Source organism: Taudactylus pleione, unplaced genomic scaffold (genome assembly GCF_031769625.1).
Source record: "Taudactylus pleione unplaced genomic scaffold, aTauple2 ptg000707l, whole genome shotgun sequence".
Taxonomy (NCBI): Eukaryota; Metazoa; Chordata; class Amphibia; order Anura; family Myobatrachidae; genus Taudactylus; species Taudactylus pleione.
Genome location: NW_028285109.1, coordinates 15,699,303 through 15,721,889, shown reverse-complemented (window position 1 = coordinate 15,721,889; position 22,587 = coordinate 15,699,303). Strand labels below are relative to the sequence as shown.

General features: G+C 39.5%; 1 protein-coding gene across 3 annotated transcripts in view; it reads right to left on the bottom strand.

Annotated features, from left to right (window-relative positions):
• Window positions 1-11,341: 11,341 nt before the first annotated feature.
• The window catches only part of CHRM5 (cholinergic receptor muscarinic 5), a 246,500-nt gene continuing 235,254 nt past the window's right edge, over window positions 11,342-22,587 (bottom strand). For all 3 annotated transcript variants that reach the window (XM_088456514.1, XM_088456512.1, XM_088456513.1), the window contains one exon: window positions 11,342-14,939. In XM_088456514.1, coding sequence (XP_088312640.1) covers window positions 13,305-14,918 — 1,614 coding nt within the window. In that variant the 5' untranslated portion in view covers window positions 14,919-14,939 and the 3' untranslated portion in view covers window positions 11,342-13,304. The remainder of the gene's footprint in view (window positions 14,940-22,587) is intronic.

Genomic DNA, 22,587 nt, shown 5'->3' with positions numbered 1-22,587 from the left:
CACTAAAAACACAAATGAGAGCATTTGCGAAATATAAGAAAAGGATTGGACACCAACTCCCTTTCAGAGCATTTTAAGAAAGGGCATGGATGCTCGACAAAACATGTAGAGTTGTCGAATCTAAATTAGAAAAAATGAGATGACGATGGATTTTTTATTTATAAACATTAATACCTGACGGTCTCAACAAAGTCTTTGCGATTAAATGGTTCCTTTGAGAAGACCTTATGCTTTTTATATGCTTTTTTAAATATATTTTATGCTATATCAAGTGTCTTCTCAATTCTCCTGTCATATATTGATTTTTATCTACTTTTATCTTTTGGACTATCTTTTTATGTGTATTTTTGTATTTATGCATATTAATATTCTTTTTTTCCCTTTTATTTACATATATGAAGTATTATAAGAGAGCAAATATAATAGCTGAGACGGCAGTGGGGGTGTATGATTGTATCCGTATGCCGGTGTTCAAAGCTGCACACCTATCGAGGTTCTTGCCAAACCACCAATAGTCAACCAAACAAGCAAAAATAGATAAGTGGCGCTAATCACTCACAGCAGATCGTATAATAATGTTTTTTAACAAATACACATAAAGAGATCAAATACTCCCTATTAAATTCCCGGGAAAGGGATATTATAATATAAAAACTCAATCAATATATAATCATAAAAGACAAACATAAATAAAGTAACAATAAAACATATGCATAAGCAAGAATCAGCACAAGACAATCAGCCAGTGGTTAATGATGTCCAATATCCGTATGATGTATTGTAAATGCAAAGAAATCATATATTAAATACAGTTCTGAGTCACTGTCACAATAGTATCAAGTAGGTCAGAAAGCAACAATAGGGGGTATTTGATCTATTTATGTGTATTTGTTAATAAACATTTTTATACGATCTGCTGTGAGTGATTAGCGCGACTTATCTATTTTTGCTTGTTTAATATAAGAGAGGAAGTGTTTCCAGAGGCACAGATTGATATAAAACCGTAAGTTATGGACCACTTTCTGTTTTCGATCGGTCGGAAATTCAGTGTTACGTCACTTCCAGTTTTAAGGGGCAACCCTCAATACATTATGTTGCCTTTAAGAAGCTTTTTACTATGTTTAATGCACCATTGAGTGTCTTACAAGTTTTTAATACTTCCATATTAAATTTTAAATAAACCTTTGGATATTCTATGTCACCAGCTGCAAATCCGGAAGTGGTGGACCACATAACCTCCGGTCACGGCACAGCAGCTCTTCTGGTTGTTTAGAATGATATTTAAAGACCTTAAGTTACTATACACTTGCATTGCTTTCTGATGAAGACATGACTAGTAAGATCAAAGTTCAAGCACCTGAATGATCAATAAACTTTTGTTTCCATTACAAATAATAGGTCTTTGTGAATATGTGCTAACTAATAAAGGGAATCTGATACTAATGCTACTGTGATTTGTAAGGTTTAACACAGATGAAATTGGTTATTATCTAGGTGAACCAATTAGTGATCATATTGGTTAGGGTATAAATATTTATCCCTGGCCACCCACAAGACACCTTTGATAACGAGTTTCGCTGTGTCCCCCACAGCTTTATGTGTTACACCCCAAATTCCTCCTAACCATTGGATAGTACAGCGGATTTATGAAAGCCTGAACCAGACCTCCAAACTTCTCAACCGTCAAAAACAAGTGGACTACTAACATCATTGTGTCATCCAGGAGTTGCCAGCCATTCCATACCGACTCCAAGGGATACAAATACACGTGTGTGAAATCCTTCCTCTAATTCCAAGGACCCTATTCATTGCAAATTGGTAATTAGGATTTTGCTGGACCTTCATAATTCTTAAAGGAACATTCCATCTAATATTTGGAGGTTGCTATAGGAACAGGAGTATAGACCATATGCTGCTATCCCATTAGACTAACAGCTAAGATTTTAAAGAAAGGGATTATGTTTATGTAATGGTTTTATTTTTACTTTAAATAGTTGTGCAATTGCTTTTTAATCTCTGAATCTAATTAAATACGAATGCTGATAATCTATTCCATCTAGTGTATGTGAAAAAGTATTCTTTCCACAAAAGCGCTATTTTTATTGTGTTCCTTCTGATGAAGAGTTGGACGCTCAAAATACATTAATGCCTTACAAGCAAATGCTACAGCAGTGGGACAGTGTTCACCAGACCGCAGGACTTATTGTCAGACACTGGGGGTATTGTCCGGATTACCGTTAGTACAAACCCACGCTGGACACCTACCTGTTGCTGGTACGCAGGCTTTTTAGACCCTCACAGTGACTTTCACTGCCCAACTTCTTTATTATACGATATTCATCACTCCAGAGTGGAGTTTTAATTTATTTATATGCAGGATTAGAATAAATTTTGTATACTTTACCATCTGTTGAACTTGTGACAATATTACGCTATTTTGTATTTCATCTTTCTCTCCATCTGCACAAAAAAATATTGATTGTGAACAAGTGTAGCAAGAGAGAAGTACATTGTTTTTATTCTATTCATTCATGGTTTGGCGCCATTTGGTTACTACACACCATCTTTTTATAGCTTTTCTCTTTGGGTTTAAGGTTAGCCACTTGTCTATACCATAAGCTGCCTATCTGGTTGCGCTGGGGTGTTGTTTCCTTTTTTTTACTTGGTTTTTACTAATCATGTTTGGCTAGTAATAGCATTGCTCTTTTATATTTCAGGCATAAACACGATTGGAAGTGCCGAGTTTTAGAATATACACTTAGTAAATAAGCACCCTGGTACCAAACTACTTTATACAAGCAACACATTTGTGTTTATTGAATGGTTGTTTTTCATAGTCAACAATTAGTGGTTTTGCTGCGAAATTTTTAACCGCTTCTCTTCTGGTCTTCAGTGAAAAGAGATGATTCTCCATCTTACCGCACCATATTGTGAAGAGAGGATGATGAGGAAGGAATAAGAGGGTTCAGGGTCAGCCCCAGGGCTTCTAGCACAGGAATTTGATTATTAGAAAAAAATATTTACTTATTTTTCATTTAAAAAAAAAAAAATGGTTTCATAAAAGAGAAACAAAGAACTACAAGGGCCACTCAAGAATATATGTAGAATATTACTTATATAATAGCCAGAAATCAGTTGTGGGGTCACTTACTAGTAGCTGTGATAGCTGTTCTCCTGACGTCAATGTGCTAGTGTATTATGTTCAGTTGATGTTTGAACTGGAAACGGGAACATTGGGGCTCGGTTTGGAAAATTTATAGATACTATTCATTAGTCAAGCATTGAATGTAAAGTGATGCAAGCTTTATCCATTAGGTGTATCCTATAGAGGTGGATTTGCGAACTAATCAGAAAATCTAGAAATACTGCAAAGAACCATGATCTTCCACATGCCCATCAAACATCACCACATGCCACCAGTCTTCCCTACAAGCCCATCAGACCTAACTGTATGCCCATAAGATCTCCCCACATGTAAGAATGTTCAGAAAATGAATCAAGTCAACACAGCTCTTACCTCAATAATATGCAGTGTCCAAATGGTCTGACTCTTTGTTTGCTCACGGTGCTACCACATGCAATCTGGAGGGATCTACTTAACTGGGGGTGTGGGCTACAAAAGTTGTGAATGGCTAGTATGCCCTTCAGACCCTTGCAGGGCATCAGATTTCCCCACATTCCCCTTTACATGCCAAGAGACAACCTCATATACCCCTTACATTATATATCAGTCTTTCCCACATTTTCTGTCATATTCCCATCAGATATCCTCATAAGGTCCTTACATGCCCTTCAGACCCCCTCCACATGCCTGCATAACTACCCCGACATGCTATCAGACCCCCCCCAATACAAACATGCCATCAGATGTTCCCAAAGGCATCTCACCTATTTTCCACTATGCAAAGAACAGAGACAGCAGAGCATCTTCTCCACTTGGCACGATTGGATGAGCTGCGAGTGACGTGCCTCCTTGTGACTAACACAACTGTGTGTCAGCAGCAGCACTTCAAACACCCTTTAGAGCTCTCACAACCATCCATGCTCACCACTCATTCCATCGTTTGGAGTCCATACCTGGAAAGTGGGTAATCCAGCCCTGATTTTATAAGGGGGTTGCATGGTGCATCCTCAGAAACTTGGCACCCTGCGTGATTGCACTGGATGAACGGGTTTTGAGACGTCCCTGAGAGGGTTAAGTTGTGGGGAGGACATAAGATACAAGGTACAGCAAGGGGATGGACAGGACAGTGAGCAACTTGAGAGAGGACAGCAAGGTAGAGGAGGAGATAAAGAGGACGACAGAAAGCAAGATAGATTAGAATAATAGGAAGGTGAAAGGTCAAGACTCTTGGTATAGATTGTTGCTCGCTCCTAGCTGTTGCAGGAGAGATCGCAAGTATTGCAAGTTTCACAGTCAGCTGCTGGTTAACACAGTACACAACACAGATCACATAGTATATAATACATACCATATAATAGCATGTATTTAAAAAAAAAAGCTTTTCTCCCAGTTGATAGAAAAAGGAAGAAGATGCAATTAAATAAAATGTACCAAAAAAAATGAAAGGTAGAAGGGTGCACAGATAAACCTGTTCTGCAACAAATTATTAAAAATGGCTGGCTAGGTTGGTCTATGCCCCATTCAGGCACCAGGTCTTGCTGGCTAAGGTGTTCTGTTCTCTGTTCAGACACCCAGAACTGCTGGCTAAGGAGGTCTGCGCCTGGTTCCGGCACCCGAAATGGCCGACTAAGGTGTTCTGTGGCCCATTTTGGCATCAGGAATGGCTGGCAAAGGTGTTCTGCTAAACGGGCAGGCATCGAGAATATCTAGTTAATGTGTTCTGCACACCCTTCTGGCAACAGGAATACTGTAGCTGGCTATGGTGTTCTGTGCCCCATTCCGGCACCTGGAATGTCTGGCTAAGTTGGTCTGCTCCCCATTCCGGCACCCGGAACAGCTGGCTAAGGTGGTCTGTGCCTGGTTCCGGCACCAAAAACAGCTGGCTAAGGTGTTCTGCGCCACGTTCTGGCATCAGGAATGGCTGGCTAAGGTGTTCTGCACCACATTCAGACACCCGGAATGGTTGGCTAAAGTGGTCAGCGCAATTCTGGCACCAAGAACAGCTGGCTAAGGTGTTCTGCGCCCCGTTCTGGCATCAGGAATGGCTGGCTAAGGTGTTCTGCACCACATTCAAACACCGGGAATGGTTGGCTAAAGTGGTCAGTGCCACTCCGGCACCAGGAACGGCTGGCTAAGGTGTTCTGCGCCCCATTCTGGAAACTAGAATGACTGGCTAAGTTCAGGGCCGGATTAACAATGGGGCAGGTGGAGCTCCAGCTCCAGATCCTACATTGAAAATAGGCCCATAGGATCTTCTGTAGTGATGACAGGATAAACAAAATTCCTGTCACCACTAGCGGCATTGCAAAGTTCAAAGCACTGGCTGCACTGCCCATTCATCTAGCAGTCAGAAGCCCCACCCATTAATTCACGACAGCCGAAACTTCGCCCACCCACGGCACATTAAGTCATGCCTACCAGCACCACCCTAAGCCCCGCCCCCAATCCCTCCCAAGTACCTCGGCAACTGAGTTGGCGGGCACCTGGGCACTGAATTTATGAGAAAAAAAGAGCCACGAAGTGTGAGCTTTAGAGAAATAGAGTGATGGATGATACCTGGCTGAGGAACATCTGGACAATGGCAGCTGTCACCATCTGTGAGGTGAAGTCCATATGCATCCCACAGGTTAGTGTCATTTCTGGTGCTGCTCTGCGCTGAGTGTTGTGATCTTACACTGGGGATGTGTGTGTGTATGTATATGTATATATATATATATATATACACAAACACACACATATCCACTGTCTTGCTCCCTCTCTATTGGCTGTTCCGCCCCCTTCTCTGCTGCTCTGTCTGAGCCAGTTCTAGACCATGTGGAGCCCAGGGATTTTCCTTTGGGATACCCGTCATACACACGCATACACACAGTGCCCCAATACCCTCACAGACGCACACACACTGCCCCCATATCCTTACATACATGCCTCACACATAGGCTGCCCCTATAGCTGCAGACACATCTCTTCCTGCAGCTGCTCCAGCCTCCAGCTCCGAGTCCTTGCACTTCTGGGAAAAGATATGATATTATTGCCTAAATTCACAGCATGGAAAGTAACACTTTTACACGAGTTCAGGAAGAATGTTGCTGGGACACAGGTTCTGAGGGCTTACCGCACATGCACCTTCATCAGCCTGAGCATGCATCATTGGGTACAGACTGAGAAGGATGTAAAAAAAATCTGTGTTACAATAGCCCATAGGCTGCACTGGGCTTCAGTTGCCCTGTTCAGGCACCTGGAATGGTTGCCTAAGGAGGTCTGCTCTCCCTTCTGGCACTTGGGATGGCTGGTTAAGTGGTCAGAGTACCATTCCGGCAAGCAGAATTGAAGGTTAAAATAGTAAAAAGTGCAATTTTGATACATTCTGCACAATACATGGTGGCTGTGTTTTGTTTGTTTTATTTTAAATCATTAAACTGATTGACATTGGCTTTCCCAACCACTCAGCTCAGGGTTACATCCCCTAACTTACCAGTGCACAAGGGTATTTAGTTATATGTAGTACTCATTTAAAAATATCTGTCCCACCCTTCCCCATCTGCCCTTCCCCTCTCTCCATATGCAGCTAGTGTAGTCAGCAGCAGTGGATTAGGAGGCTGTATGCAGGGTCATCAAGAGCTCTGATGGGCCCAGGTACTGGGGGTGTGGCCAAACTGGGGAGGTTTGCGTCATTACCAATTGGCCAAACCTCCCTAATTTTTTTTTTAATCAATCTATATGCGTACTGTTACCTAAACACTATGAACTTTTCAACTCAAGTCATTCCTACTGATTCATTGCTATAATGGGCGATTCTTCTCACCTGTCTCATGGCAATGATTATGCTCTGAAGGTGGTGCCGTGTGACAGGGAAGCCATTCACTTCAATGTGTCAGCATAGAGCAATTTAACCAAAATTAGTATATTTCTCTAGTACTCATTGGCCACCATCCAAAGGGCCTATTTATCAAATTAATTATGTACTTAACCACTTAACTGATGAATTTTTTTTCTAAAAACAGCTCAGAAATTGTTGTTTTTTTGAATGAATTCAGTGAATTAGGTGAAGAACATCAATTTAAACTTCTCCATAATGATTTTATTAAGAAATATAATAACATTTTTAATATTTGTTAAATTTTTAGTTTTCTTTTAAACATTAGGAACATTGCGACCATCGCACCACCTTTCAGGGCCGTAGCTAGGGTAGTGCGGCCGGTGCCATTGCACAGGGCACCACAGGTCAGGGGGCGCTGTTTGGGCCTGTCAAATTTCTGTTTATTATAATTCTCACTTGTAGCTTCCTCTTATTTCATCCCCAGAATCTCCTGGCCTCCCCTATCTCTTCTCTGGCCCTTCCCCATGATTCCCCTTTTTTGGGTGCATTATGTCCCTTTGAAAAATGAGGGGGGCGCCAATGTTCTTTCTGGCACAGGACACCAAAAAGTCTACTTACGGCTCTGCCACCTTTTCCCAGCGGCTGCTAATCTCTGCAGATGCTGGGTGGGGGGTCCTGTTGTGCTGACCGATCAGCAGTGATCAGCAGCACAGCAGACACTGAGGGAGGGTGCAAGGAAGCAGAGCGACCGGAAGGTCCCTCTGAGAACAGCAGCTGTGGGAAGAAGCTCTTCCTGCAGCCTCCCACACGGTGTATCTGACTGGTCGAAATATTGCGACCAGATCAGATAAAGCACTGCCTGGTGTAGTCGGAAAAATGCGACCATGTTATGCAAAAGGTTAAAGCATGTGGTATCCCTCGAATGTTTTCTTACAGGCACAGCGTTACTTGGGCTGTTTAACAAGCTTTGAAAAGGTTTGCTTGTCCATTGTCCTACTGACCTTAATGGAACAGCAGAGGCTGAGAGGGATCTTCTGACCCCTCCTTAGTGGACTGGAGCTGATCACCATGCCAATCACAATAATTCCCCCAGATGGCTGTGCAGGTGCGGTTTATGTTCGAATTTGGACATAAAGTTATAGTTTTAGCTATTATTTAGCTTTTTACTCATTGCTGAGACAAACTCTTATCAGGCTCTTGTCCCAGTGACGGCCCAATTAAGAATTCCCCAGAAGTAACATTACAAACTGCCTCAATATGTGGATATTAGGAACTTTCATTTTGGGGCATTGGCGCAAATCATGTTCAAAAGGCCCATTAATGTGGAATCAAGGTAAAGGGTGCGGGCTTGTCAGTATACAAAAAGTATTTGTCTCTCACCATTTCTTGGTGTATGTGGTTGTTTTTATTGACATATTTGTATTTAAGAATTTCATTGTGCATAATGCTTGCATGGTCAGGAACTTTTTGCTTGACAGGATGCAACCATCCTTACATTTGCTCTATTTATAATCTCCATCCTGTAAAGTTGTCCTGATAGAATGGAAGTACAGTATACAGCATGACTATTATCATCAGGGTTTATAAAAGTTGGTACACAGATATTCATTTCAAATAAGTCCAGCTATCTTTAAGCAGCCTTCATTTCACAATACCTCTCAACTGTCCCCATGTTTGCAGATCAGCTCTTATCTAATGATAAGAAACTGTGGGCTTGATTCAGACCTGCTTGCGAGCGCTGTCGATGGTCCACCACTGCGCATGCCGGAGCCGGCTCCGGCGTGCGCATGTGCGAGACCTGGCCAGCGACGGGCGCTCCGTCGCTACGGGTCTCATAACCAAAGCAGGGTAGCTGTCGATGGTGTTTGACAGCTTGCCCCGTTTTGGAGACGGGCAGGGCGGGTGGCTGGGCAAACCGAGGTGTTCCTGCAGGAACGCCTGCTGTTTGTGTGCGGCCCTACTGATATCACTCGTGATGTCAGTAGGTGGACTTCCTGCTCTATTAGAGCAGGAAGTCCACTGGGGCTTGTGGCCACGAGACCCTACCACAAGGGTCTCGTCGCAAGCCCGATGGTCGCGATGGTCTTGATCATCGTGACCATCACCTGGCCGCTCGCATAAGCTGTGGGTGGTCACCCACAGCTATGCGAGCGGCCAGGAGGCCGTCTTTAAGCAAAAAAAGTCACGCCCTGATTCAGAGCGAGCGCTCTCAAAGAGTGTCCGGCTCTGAATCAGGCCTTGTGGTCATTGCCAGTGGGATTGATTGGGCAGGGGTGGGGAGTGCCTTGGGCTGATCACAGCCAATTTTGCTTTGATTTTTATTATAAAACGTTAGGAGCTCTAAGTTCCAGTAGTGCAGCTTAGCAGGGGGTTCCAAACAACATGGGTAGGATGACTGATATTCTCTGTTTCTGCAGGTGTCTCTACAGCAATGTTTTATGAAGCAGTTTTAACAGCCACCCATACTATGCCTGTCTGCCTTGTTCAGTTTGTTATGTTATGCCTGAACGGATGAGTGGACGTCCTCCTTGTAGTACAAGAGAGGAGATGTTCAGATGGAAACAATGAAAGAACACAACATCTATGTGTTTGCATTTTACAATTCTAATCTCCTTTTGCATTCATTGCTCATTATGGCAACTTATTAAGAGGTTTTCTTGTGTGGTAAAATTCGTTATATTACTATTAAACCTTACCTCTGATTTGCCAAATCAGCCAGATCCTTTAAACTTTCCAACAGACTTGTATGGCTATTTTGTACATTAGCTTCAGTCTACTGATGTATAGGTCAAAACTGTTGACATTGCCCTCAATCGTGTGTACTTACCAGTGCATGTTAATTTTTGAATTAGGCTGCAGGACTAGTATACAGAGGAGCAGTTTGGAACCTTAAGGGCATATAATGGTTGATTATTATCCTGGGTGTTACACCTGGACTACCTCCTGTTAAATAGTACAGAACACTGTTGCTGATATTTGACAGGTACAAGAGATGCAATTTGAAACATAGTGTGGCTTGGGTACATATGTAATATGATACATCAGTTTTGAGATGACATCAAAGAGTGGTGAACCTGTCTACTGCTTGTCATATAATAACTGGGAAGTAATGTTTATTACACAGTCTGCAATCCGTGGCTCGCCGTCTGTAGCAGAACTACAAATCACATCATTCACACTGAGCTCTCTACAAAAACCGCAGAGCCACAGGTTGCCTAAGCCTAATTTATGAAGTGACACATAACATACATGACATATGAAATAAAGTCTTGACTTACATTAATGAAACAATAAATGGTTCCAGGGTCAATATTAGAACAGGATAAATGGTTTGCATGCCTGGCCCCAACTACAGACAGGTAACAATGGACTATACTACTATAACTAGGAGATTTTTTTTCCCCCAAAGTCTTTTATTTGTACCATATTACTTAATAAAGTGACGACAGATTGGTATTCTCTCTACAGTCTGCTCTACTCAGAGGAATGAAAGATAACTTGAAAAAATTATATTAAAAATCATTTACATGCAAACTGGTGCAGTACTTTCATTTACCTGCCTGGTTCCACGGTATTTAGCACAATGCTTTATGGTAAGTACTAAGTAGAAATATCTGAAAGAGTAGGCAGTTATTTTTTTGTGACACCATAAACCGAACAAGTGCAGAGTAGCGCTAGTTAGTTTGGTAGAGATGGTATTACGGAACAACATACAGATTATTCTAATAAAAGTAAAGAGCCCCATACATCTGCCTGTCTTTCAGCTGATTCTCCGATGCATCCGGAAATGCCGATCCATCAGTCGGTAACGCCGATCGGAGGTCATCGGTGATCCGTCAGCCAATCAATTAGATTCTTTATGTTAAAAATCCCTGATTTGCTGATATCAGGATTGGCAAATCAGGGAAATCCAACATGCTGGATTTCACCAATGTCCCAACCCTGAATTCTGGGGATCGAGGAATTGCCCCAATCTATCACTCATTTCCCCAATTCTCCTAAGAATCAGGAGTTTGACTAGGGCGGTACACCTGTCAAACCATAACGCAGGTGTCCTAAGGTGAGCTCAGGGAGTGCAAAAACCTCCCGTTGAGCTGATCTGGCCACAGATCAGCATTTCCAACCGGCGGATTGGCTGTTCCAGTCGGATCAAGGTATTGGGAAAACGGCTGCTTGATGTATGGGGCTCTTTAGTCAGTAGGATGGACAATCTATGGATTCATATGATATTGATGCTTTTGATATACGAAATTAGAAGACATTGGCACAAGAAATGTCATGAGAATGGTATGTATTGACAAACAGAATCCACACACCATAGTGTAAACATAAAAACACATTTTTTATTCTGTATGTATAAAAGAAAACCTTATTGAGTGAAAACCAAAATGCATCTGAGATTGTGTGTTATTGACATTGGATTTAAAGTGAGTTTGTTAATATTTAAGCAGAACCCAAACAAGTCTTAGAATTTGTTTTTTAGCTCCTAGCATTTAATATCCACCAATCAGGACTCTTGAGTATTTTCTGAGTATTGCATGCCTGCATGTATTACCTAGTGTGAATTACTGTGTTATATTAGAGTCTAAAATATAATAATTATCTAGCAACCCATAGCTGATAATTCGCTGTAATACATCAGTGAACAGAATGTCAGCAAGAGCAAATGTAAGGGATATCAGTGGTTTGGAACACAGCAGACATTCAGGACAAATCATTATCCAAATGAACCTTTTAACTTCAACCTGTCTATGTGATCTCTTACCATTTCAGGCCTGTGGATTTAGCCTAGGTTGCTTGTGAATACCAGGCCTGGCACTGAGTTGTACTTAAAGCAGAGCCAAATTTAGGGAATTCCATGTACAAACTGGAACCTTTAATAGTAATTCTTTGGAATAAGACTTAGTACTACTAGATGGGAAAGTGATGTCTATATTAATCTCAGTATCGTATTTTTGTTCTGTTCATATATTGATTATATGTATGTCAAAACTATAAGTGTACTGGAGTGCATCAATGCAATAAAACAAACACACTATATAAATAAAAAAAAGTGGCAAGTGATATATTAAATAGAAGTATGAGATGACTTTTGGCATGGTTCATCTGATGGCATTTTTTAATTAAGGTTGATATCTCCACACAGTAAAATTTGTTACATTAGTGATGGTAGCACATGTCAGTATGTAGCGTACCCGCTGCTACTGAATCTACAACTCCAAGTAGACTCTTCGCCAAGAACTAAAGGACCACAAAATTGGACTTTAATACAGTAGCTTGTAGTCACTCCATTGCACATAGCTATAAATCATTAAAATGCATGGCTGTACTTAATATAATAGATTTGGCACCAATTATTGTGGCGTCACTAATTGTAAGATGCTATTAATGTTTGAGATCTCTCATATAAAACACCTGAAAGCATTAATGAACAGATTACTATTTTTCAATAATGGGCTTGTCAATGTGTATATCAAGTTCTTAATTCATCATTTACTTCCTAGGTTAGTCACATTTATCCATTATCTCATTGTAGCCCAAAATTAATCTAGAAGGAAAGGAAGGATGGGATACATGTAAACGTAAACAGGGTACAGTAAAACAACTTTACGTGGGTATTACTGGACGTTACAATTTTGTCACTTCTCACCATACGAGAAAACAGTAATATTTTTCAGTTCATGTTTCTTGTAACTTTTTTTTTTCTTTAGATAGTACAATTTAAGAACATTTTAGTCCTTAGAACATTTGATACTTTGCCACTGATTTGAAATATATATTTTTTTGTTTTGTTTTTTTTTAAAGAGAGAGCGATTCCCAGTTATTTATCTAGAACTGCCATAGACAATACAACATCAACTATTAAGGAGTCATCTTACAAAAGCAGCATATCATGTGTAGCACTCACATTGACTAATTCCCATTCCCACTGTTTGCACAGTAACATGATAACAATTAATAGGCTTCTTAACTCTGAAAAAAAGGCTGGAGCTTTGCTTTATAAAAGCTCAGTTCTGGTGCACATGTTCCATATCTTTGTAGCGCTTTTAGTCTTCTTAAAGCTGCCAGCATGCATCAGCTCTCAAAACCAAAAGACAATAATGATCTTTTGGCCAGCTGCAGAGAAGTTGATGATTCTTTTGTTGTACAGTGATATTTGTTCGGGTGTTTAATTTTCACTGCGCACCACAAACTGGCCAAACACAGCTATATGGTCAACAGTCTAAACAGTATTTATACATGGGAAAATGTGCAGCTCCACAAAGCTTTAGAAAATGAGCTGTATTAGTCCCCATGTCCACTATGATCTTGACTGCACCATAGACCCCTAGCTCTTGTTGTAATAACATCATTGTACCACTTTTAGGGCAGCTTGTTGTGGCTTGGAGGATGTTGTCCATACCAGTACAGCTTCTCCTCCACGCTTTTTTTTTTCCAGCGACATAGCAGCAACATTTTGAATGTCTTACGAAAGGTTTTGTTGCACAGAGCATAACAAATAGGGTTTACGGTACTGTTGACATAACACAACCAGTAGCCCAGATGCCAGAGTGTTGAGGGAATGCATTCGGAGCAGAAGGTAGAGACCAAAACCATGATGTTATAAGGGGTCCATGTGATGATAAAAGCTAGGAGAATCGCACTTAGTGTCTGTGCTGCTTTGCGCTCCTTGATAAGAACCATCCTCTTGCGCTTGGTGATATGATTACTGAAGTTGGGATCCATGCTTCGTAAAGAGTGTCCTTTGGACATCGAAGAGCAGGGAGTGATTTTTACTTTTCTGCACCCATTATTGACTTCCTGAGATCCATCATCATTCACAACGATCCTAAATTTGTAAGAGACACACTTTTGACTCTTTTGTGCATAACTTTTTCCAGGCGTTAAAAACAGCCTTTCGCTATCGTAATCGTTTAGCACCGGCTGCTCTTTTGTGAGAATGTGCTTGGTTTCTTCTTCCTTTTGAGCTGCAGTTTGGTTTTTGTAGGCACCCTGGAAGACTGCTTCCTTAGCTTGTTTGTCCTCATCATCTGAAGATGGGTAGCTACTGCAGGTGGTTAACTGGTCCTCTTTCACCCACTCATTACATATGTTGGGGCTGTGGGATATCTTGACAGTGGCAGAGGTACTGCGACTGGATGATGACCAAGAGGCCTGGCACCGCTCCCTTTTGGTGAGAGTCTGCTGCTTGCAGCTGAAGCAAGATTTCAGCAGAGCCCCCTGTGGCCTCATCATCTCAAAATCAGCCACAGATTCAGAACCCTGTAACTCAGCCAGATCTTTGGTGCGCTTTTCCGTCTCCTTATAGATACGGCAGTACAAAATGGTCATCACAGACACAGGGATGTAAAAGGCAGCAATGGCCGTTCCAAAAGTGATTATTGGTTCATAAAGAAACTGGATCTGACATTCCCCTGCAGGCACTGTGCGCTCCCCCACAAAATACTGCCAGCATAGGATGGCTGGAGCCCACAAAATAAAGGAGATAAACCAGGCCAGTCCAATCATGATCCCAGCCCTCTTGGGTGTGCGCTTTGCTCTGTAGGTTAATGGTCTTGTTATAGAAAAGTACCTATCAAAGCTAATAACCAACAGGTTCATTACAGAGGCATTACTAGCCACGTAATCCAGAGCAAGCCAAAGGTCACATGCCAGGCTGCCTAGGGACCAGTGGCCAATCAGAATGTAGGATGTGTAGAGGTTCATTGAGAATATGCCAATGATGAGGTCAGCACAGGCCAAGCTCAGAAGGTAATAGTTGTTTACAGTCTTCAGCTGACTGTTAACCTTAAAAGAAACCATAACAAGGATATTTCCCACTATTGTTATCAGACTAACTACTGCACTGACTGTGGCAATAGTGATGACCTCCCACAGGCTGGGAGCTTTCAGTACATTGGTCCCATTAGAGTGGTTCCAGGAGGTGGAGTTGGGTTCCATGTTCCTGATTTTCAGGGATTCTAAAGATATGGACATCAATAACCAGCCATTAAGATTCTGAAATTAGAAGACGGGTATATTATTTATATTATTTTTTACTCAAATAATTTTTATGAGAAGAACAAGTTTCCAATATACATCAGATAAAACATTACTAAACAGTAATTTACCTTCATAATAGTCAAAAACATTATATATTTCGAAATTTTACATAATGAAATAAAAAATAACATAAAATCAGATAAAGGCTCTATAATAATAAGATAAAATAAAATAATATTTAATTAAATTAAAATAAATAAATAAAAATAATGCAAATATTAGAAAAACAGAGCAACACAGTTCAAAATATATAAGAAAAGGAAAAAAGGAGAAGAAATAAAACAAAACCACACATGTACACAACCATTATTTAAGGAAGTAAGTGTGAGGTCGACCCATATTAACCACTATCGAGTCAAGTTGGAACTGTAGTAAAACTAGTTGTCTATGGGTGTCGTGTGGGCAGATGAATCTGTAAAATCAGACCAAGGTCGCCATCTTATCAGTGGGGATGAGGATGAAGTAGAATATTTAAAACCAGAGGTTTCCATTTCAAAACTTATCTGAATTTTAGATATTATTATTGAGAGAGATGGGGGGGTCAGGTCTCTTCCAGAACTGTGCCAAAGCCGCCCTTGTAGCTATTAGGATATGTCCGACAATGTACTTATTGTGTGATTGTATTGAAGGAGGAAAATAATGTAGGAGTGCAATTTCTGGTAACTGGGGAAGAATCTCCCCAGTGACCTGGGTAATTAACTGGAATACTTCTGACAATAGAGAAAGTATATTAGGACAAGTCCAAAAAATATGTAGCAGAGTACCATCCAATCCACAATTCCTCCAACATAGTTTAGAGGAATCAGGCCAGATTCCATGTAATTTGGCTGGGGTATAATATAAACCATGTATTAATTTATAGAGCATTTCAGAGTGGTTCAAACATTTGGACATTTTGAAGATGTTCATGAATAAAATAGACCAGTTTTCATCAGTCAGGGATATATTAAGGTCTGACTCCCATTTGGTTTGTATGGATAGTTTTGAATCTTCTAGCGGAGTCAGAAGCGTATTATACCAAATAGAAATGCCGCTCTTATGGCCGTTAGTAGATAGTTTGGAAAGTATATAAGAGGTGGGGTGGGGAGGTTCGGGCCAGAGTTAGAAAATACCCAGTGTCTCACATGCAAAAATTTTAAGAAGTAATTCTTATGGATGTCATACTGATCCTGTATTTGTTGAAAGAATTTAAATTGATGATGAGTATAAAGATCTCTAACTGTTGTGATACCTTTTTCATGCCAGGAAGTTAGTGTGAGGTTATGTATCAATTTTGAAAGAGCTAATATAAAGATATGAGATGAGGGAAGAGAGAATTCCCCATGTGAGGAAATCAATTTGTCCCAAACTATGAGGGTGTCAAAAATGCTCCTTGGAATAAGGGATTGAGGGGGTCTATCAGCAGTTTTAATCCACATGATGTCCCATAAGTGGAGTGTTTGACATGCAGAAACTTCAATAGACACCCATGATTTAATCGGTGGAGAGGCTAACCAGTCTTTCATCTGATCCAAGAGACAGGTGTTTTGATAGTATTTGAGGTTAGGGGCCGCCAGTCCCCCTCTAGATTTGGACCTGGCTAAATGGGCTCTAGCTATACAAGGGCGTTTATTCTTCCAAATAAACAGGGACATAACTGCATAGAATTTGTTCAATAAGCTCAATGGAACTAATTATAGAATGGCTCTAAATAAGTACAGTATTTTGGGAAGAAGCATCATTTTTGCAGATGAGAGACGGCCCATCCAAGAGATTTCGTAGTTAACCCACACTTTGGTAAGTACGGAGAGTTTGTTCTAGCAAAGGCTGATAGTTACACCCTATAACATTCTGAAGGTTTAAAGGAATATTGATTCCCAAATATTTAATAGATGACGTGTGCCAGGCATAGGGGTATTGGTTTTGAAGTCTATTTAGGGAAGCTTGGTCAAGATTGTATGCCAGTGCTTCCGTTTTAGAGGTATTTAGTTTATAGTATGAGGATGCAGAATATTCTTGAAGGATATTATGAAGAGTAGGTAAGGAAATGTCTGGTTTTGTGATGAATAAAAGGACGTTGTCAGCAAAAAGACATATCCTATACTGCTTGTGACCAATAGTGAAGCCTTCGAAGGAAGGGGAGGATCTAATTTTTCCGCAAGGGGTTCCATGGCTAATGCAAATATTAAGGGTGAAAGGGGACATCCCTGTATAGTCCCGTTAGAGATATCAAAGCTGTTGGAAAGAAACCCATTACTGTACACACGAGTCGAAGGTACAGTATAAAGATTCAGGATAGCTTTCAAAAACAAACCGGAAAAAACAAACTTGGCCAGGACATGAAAAGTCAATGTAGCCTGTCGAAGGCTTTTTCCGTGTCTAGTGATAATAAAACCATAGGCACGGGACAGACAGCTTGAAATTCCTGAAGGGAAAATACTCTTCTGGTATTTTCTGGGGCTTGTCTCCCAAAGATGATTCGCACCTGATCTAGAGATACTAAGTTAGGAAGAATAGGATTGAATCTGTTAGCAATTATCTTTGCATATAGTTTAATATCTGAATTTAATAGAGCTATCGGTCTGTAATTTGGGCATAGTGTTGGGTCCTTGCCAGGTTTCAATATAGTGATTATTTGAGCCTCTAACATTTCTTTAGGAAATGGATTATAGAAGATAATATTGAATAGATTTACCAAAATAGGAGTTAAGATAGTCTGAAAATGTGTATAGAAGTGATTAATGAACCCATCAGGGCCAAGTGCTTTATCTGTTTTAAGGGATTTCATCACTCTTAGTACTTCGCTTTCACTCCATGGGACAGATAAAGCTTCTGCTTCCAGAGAGGAAAGACACAGAAGATTAACAGAGTCTAAAAAAGAATTGATCACAGGTTCAGAGGGCTGAGGAATATGGGTATCTTGAGAAAGATTATAAAGTTTTTCATAGTATAAAGTGAATTGTTGGGCAATATCTTTAGGGTTTGATATTAATGTTCCATTGGGGCTAGAGAGACTTTTATTTCTATTGATGGCATTTTTCCCTCGCAGTTTGCGAGCAAGCAGTCTATTAGCTCTATTTCCAAGAGAGTAAAACTTCAGATTTAATTTAGTGATAGCACGTTGAATTTGGGAGAGGTGTAAATTATTTAATTTCTTCCTGGCCTCAAGTAGGGCAGAGAGGACAAGAGAATCCTTTGGGTGTTGTTTATGTTGTGTTTCTAATTTTAAAAGATCAGATTGATATGCGAGATGCACTTCTTGGTTAGTTTTCCGAATCTTAACTGCGGCTTGTATAGCTGCCCCTCTCATAACCGTCTTGAGTGTACACCAGTGGTTTGTGACCGAGGTATCTTTGGGAGAATTTAATTCTACATAAGAGGTCAACGCATCCTTTATAACACGCGAGCCATCATCATCTAGTAAAATATACTCTTGTAAATGCCAAGGTCTAAAGGGGGAAGATGTGGGAAAGGGGGTCCACAACCATAACAGGGGAGCATGATCAGACCAAGTAATTGGTAATATATTTATCTGGGGAATGAACTGAAGAGACCATTTGTCAGTCAAGAGCAGATCTATTCTAGAGTATGATTTGTGGACTGCAGAGTAAAAGGTATAATCACGTGTTCCTGGGTTTTTGACCCTCCATACATCATAGAGGTCAAATTCGATCAATAAATGCAAAAAAGAATGAGCTAGGGAGTGAGCCATGTTAAGTGATTGTTTATCTAGGGAAGAGGATTTAACCAATTTAGGGTCGGGTGCAAGATTAAAGTCGCCCATAATGAATAGAGCTCCTTTTTTAGTCTCCTGTAATTTAAGTAAAAACTTTTTAAGAAACCTAGGTTGCCTTGTATTAGGAGTATATATCGACACAAGGGTGATATATTTAGTACCGATCTTCCCAACCAAGATAAGGTATCTACCACTGCAATCCACCCATTTACTCTCTAATTTAAAGGGACAAGATCTGCTCAAAAGTATTGCTACCCCATTTCTCTTAAACGGACCACAAGAGGTATAACAGATCGGATAAGCTTTATTAGTAAACTGGAGGGTGGAATGTAATGGGAAATGCGATTCTTGGATTGCCACTACATCAGCCCTCTGATCTGAGAAATATATTAATGCGAGGCGTCTCTTATGGAGTGAATTAAGACCTTTACCATTGATACTTAAAAAAATTGACCATGGGAAGGAATCGGGTAGGTGTGGTGTGAATACTCTATAGATAGGCCCGCACGACAATAGATAATACATAAATTGCATACATGAGAAGAATAAGAAATATAAGAAAAATAAAAAAAATAAACAGGTAATAAAAAAAGATCATGAAAAGCAAAATGGAAAAACAAACAAAAATAGCATCCATAAAGGACCTAAAGTTTCTGTCATTGAAACAGAACATGACAGAAAAATTGGAGGTATGGGGGAGTGGGCTCAGAGAGAAAACCACCTAATACCCCTTATTACAAATAATTCCTCCAATTGTAATATTAATATAATAGTTAGCTATCAAACATAGCAATATTTAATACCACATATCAAATAAGATAATAAAAAAAGATAGTGTAATCTAACCACTAAAATGACAAAGAACGATATAGAAAGAACAGTTCCCAAAATAAAGAGAAGACTATTTAGACACTGTCTACTTTATCCATTTAACTATTTATCGATTTACCAATGACATTGTATATTTGTTTCATCTGCTCAATCTATAAAATAACCTTACAGATATAATATAGATATTCAACTGTAAATAGACTGAGTGAAAAACTCTAATTATAGTGCTTCATTTATCCATAAACCTAATGCACATAAAAATTACATGTATGAAAAATAAAAAACAGAAAGAGCATATTGAATAACAGAATTCTAAATAACACGTAGGATGGTAGAATGACATAGAGTAACTGTAGTGATACTACACCTCAAGGGATCACTTTGGTACTGTGGACCACACTGGGGGTATAGGTTTGGGAGGTATATTGGTAGAGTTATTAACAGTAACACCCCAATTTTGAAGGATCGCTGGCCCATCTTCTGGAGAGTGTATGACTGTAAATGAGCCATTTCTTGTTACAATTAGTTTAGTCGGGAATCCCCATCTATACTGAATATTTTCTTTACGTAAGGCCAATGTGATTGGGAGGAAAAGGCGTCTTTTTGAAAGAGTCGTTGGAGAAATGTCAGGGAAAAGTTGGAGATTGTCCAGACTTTCAACTGTAGAGGAGGAAGGAAGAGCAACCTTAAGTTAACATTCCTTAATATGGAAGAAGTGGACTCTAAGGACGGTGTCTTTAGGTGATTGGGCTGGAGCTTGTTTGGATTTCGGTATATTATTAATATGATATAGTGATATGTTACATAATTAAATTTTTTATTTCTTAAATTTAATGGATAAAAACAAAGTGGGTGATGCAGCGTATAACATACTCCCGTTTAAGTAACGTATATTGCGTGATTTTGCACTGCGCGTGCTCAAGAGCTGAACATATACAAGTATGGGTTATGTAGAGTTATATGAATTTCAGTTGCATCTCAGCTTGCGACTGAAGGGGCCAAACTGGGCTGAAATGTGGAGTTCTTGATTAGACAGTGACCAGTGAGGGCATTGTAATGCCATTGTGAACTATGCAGAGTTTTGACAAAGTGTAAAAACGCCTCTTTTCAGACAAATCTTTTGCACCAAGGATAGGCCTGTGCAAGTGTGTACTGATGATGGTGATGATGGGTTTCAAATTGTCTTTCCTTCACATACTCCTGACATTTGGCCGACATTCCTGTGTGACTGGATCATGCAGCCCACCAAGAAACTCTGCATTCTGGCTGGACCAAATTGCAATATACAGCACCTATCCTTGTGTATCAATGACTATTTCCCTATACATTGTAAGTTTGCAAGCAGGGCCCTCTTACCTCTATGTCTGTCTGTTATTACCCTGTTTTGTTCTATAAATGTTTCCAATTGTAAAGCGCAACGGAATATGCTGCGCTATATAAGAAACTGTTAATAAATAAATGCTGCAACGAATGGGGTGCAGATTCAATTTCAATTTGCACATAGACAAAATATTTCCTTATTTCTTTAGCTTGTGGCTCTCAAGCGTTATACAGTTTTATTTCAACACCACAATTTATAGCTCAGTTTGGAAGTGCCCCCATCTCTAAGTCTGGTCACCTCTTTGAATTAGCAGCCCTGCAGCACAACATGGATTGCCAAGTGCAAAACTTCATCCTCTGTCTGGATTTAACTTTAGCTTTAAATGGAGTCCACAGTTATTTCTATCAGTACTTTTGCAGTTTAAAATGTTTGTAAGACAAAGTGGCTAAAATGCACCAAGCTTCATTGATCAAATACAATGAATGTGTTTAGTTACTGTAAAAGTTTTACAGTGACCATCAAAACCATCTGTTTTCTTTTCTCAAACATTTTTTTATTGAGACAATGTGTATTCACATTACGAGACATTTTTGTTCCATACAACATTCAATTTAAAATCATATATAACAAAATATGAAAAAAAGACAATTTTCATCCGTATAATTTACAACTACACAATTGAAAACATATCCTTCAAACTGAAAAATAAATCTTCATTTTCGTCTTTTGCATTTATCTATCTATTTACTATAATAAAAAAAAACATCTGTTTTCTAATAAGTACTTGATGTTGATGTCATCATCATTCAAAACAGAGTATAGCAATTGTGGTCCAGTATCAGTATTTATGTATATCAGTAAATGTATGGATCACTTAAAAAAATTAAATAAAAAACAAAAAAACATTTTATTGCACCTTATGATATATCACTAATGCAAGTATAAAAGTAAAAAAACAAAAAATGTCCACGATTGAGATATTTTACCGTCTTTTACATAAGACTTTTAAAACAATGCACAATACCTTGTATTACCCATTTTTGCTCAGAGTTATACACATACCATTATATAAATGTATCTACTATATAAAGGGACTTTAATCGCATATATGATATAATAGTATGAATGTATTTTGATTCATAACCAGCAAAAGGTGGAACTGATAAATTATACATAAGTTGTTAACGTAGTTCACTGAGCTGATGCAATCCTTTCAATGAGTAAGCAAATGAATACAAGTTATGCATCCGTGATCAGCATTTATCTATTTTTTGCACATAACCTAGCAAAATAAAGACACAATTTAATTTCTAGATAAATGATTTACTAAGGAGGAATGCATCATGGTTGGTCTTTGTTACTTGCTTTGCTACAACAGGTACTAACTTTTGTTGTGAATAATGGCTTGAATACAGGGAATTACAAATACCTATCCTGATTGCCATCACTGGAAGATTGACATCATATTTGAAAAAGATCAGACACACACAGGCAGATTATGGGGCCTATGTATCAAAGCTTGATGAGAGATAAAAGTGTGAGAGAAAAAGTATTAACCAAACAACTCCTAACTGTAATTTTTCAAACACAGCCTATAAAATGTAAGTTAGAAGCTGATTGGTTGGTGATTTATATCTCACAATTCTATCTCTCATGAAGCTTTGATACATAGGCCCCTATATGTGTACATATGCAATGTAATTTACTATGCAATTTGGAATTTAATTTTAACTTGA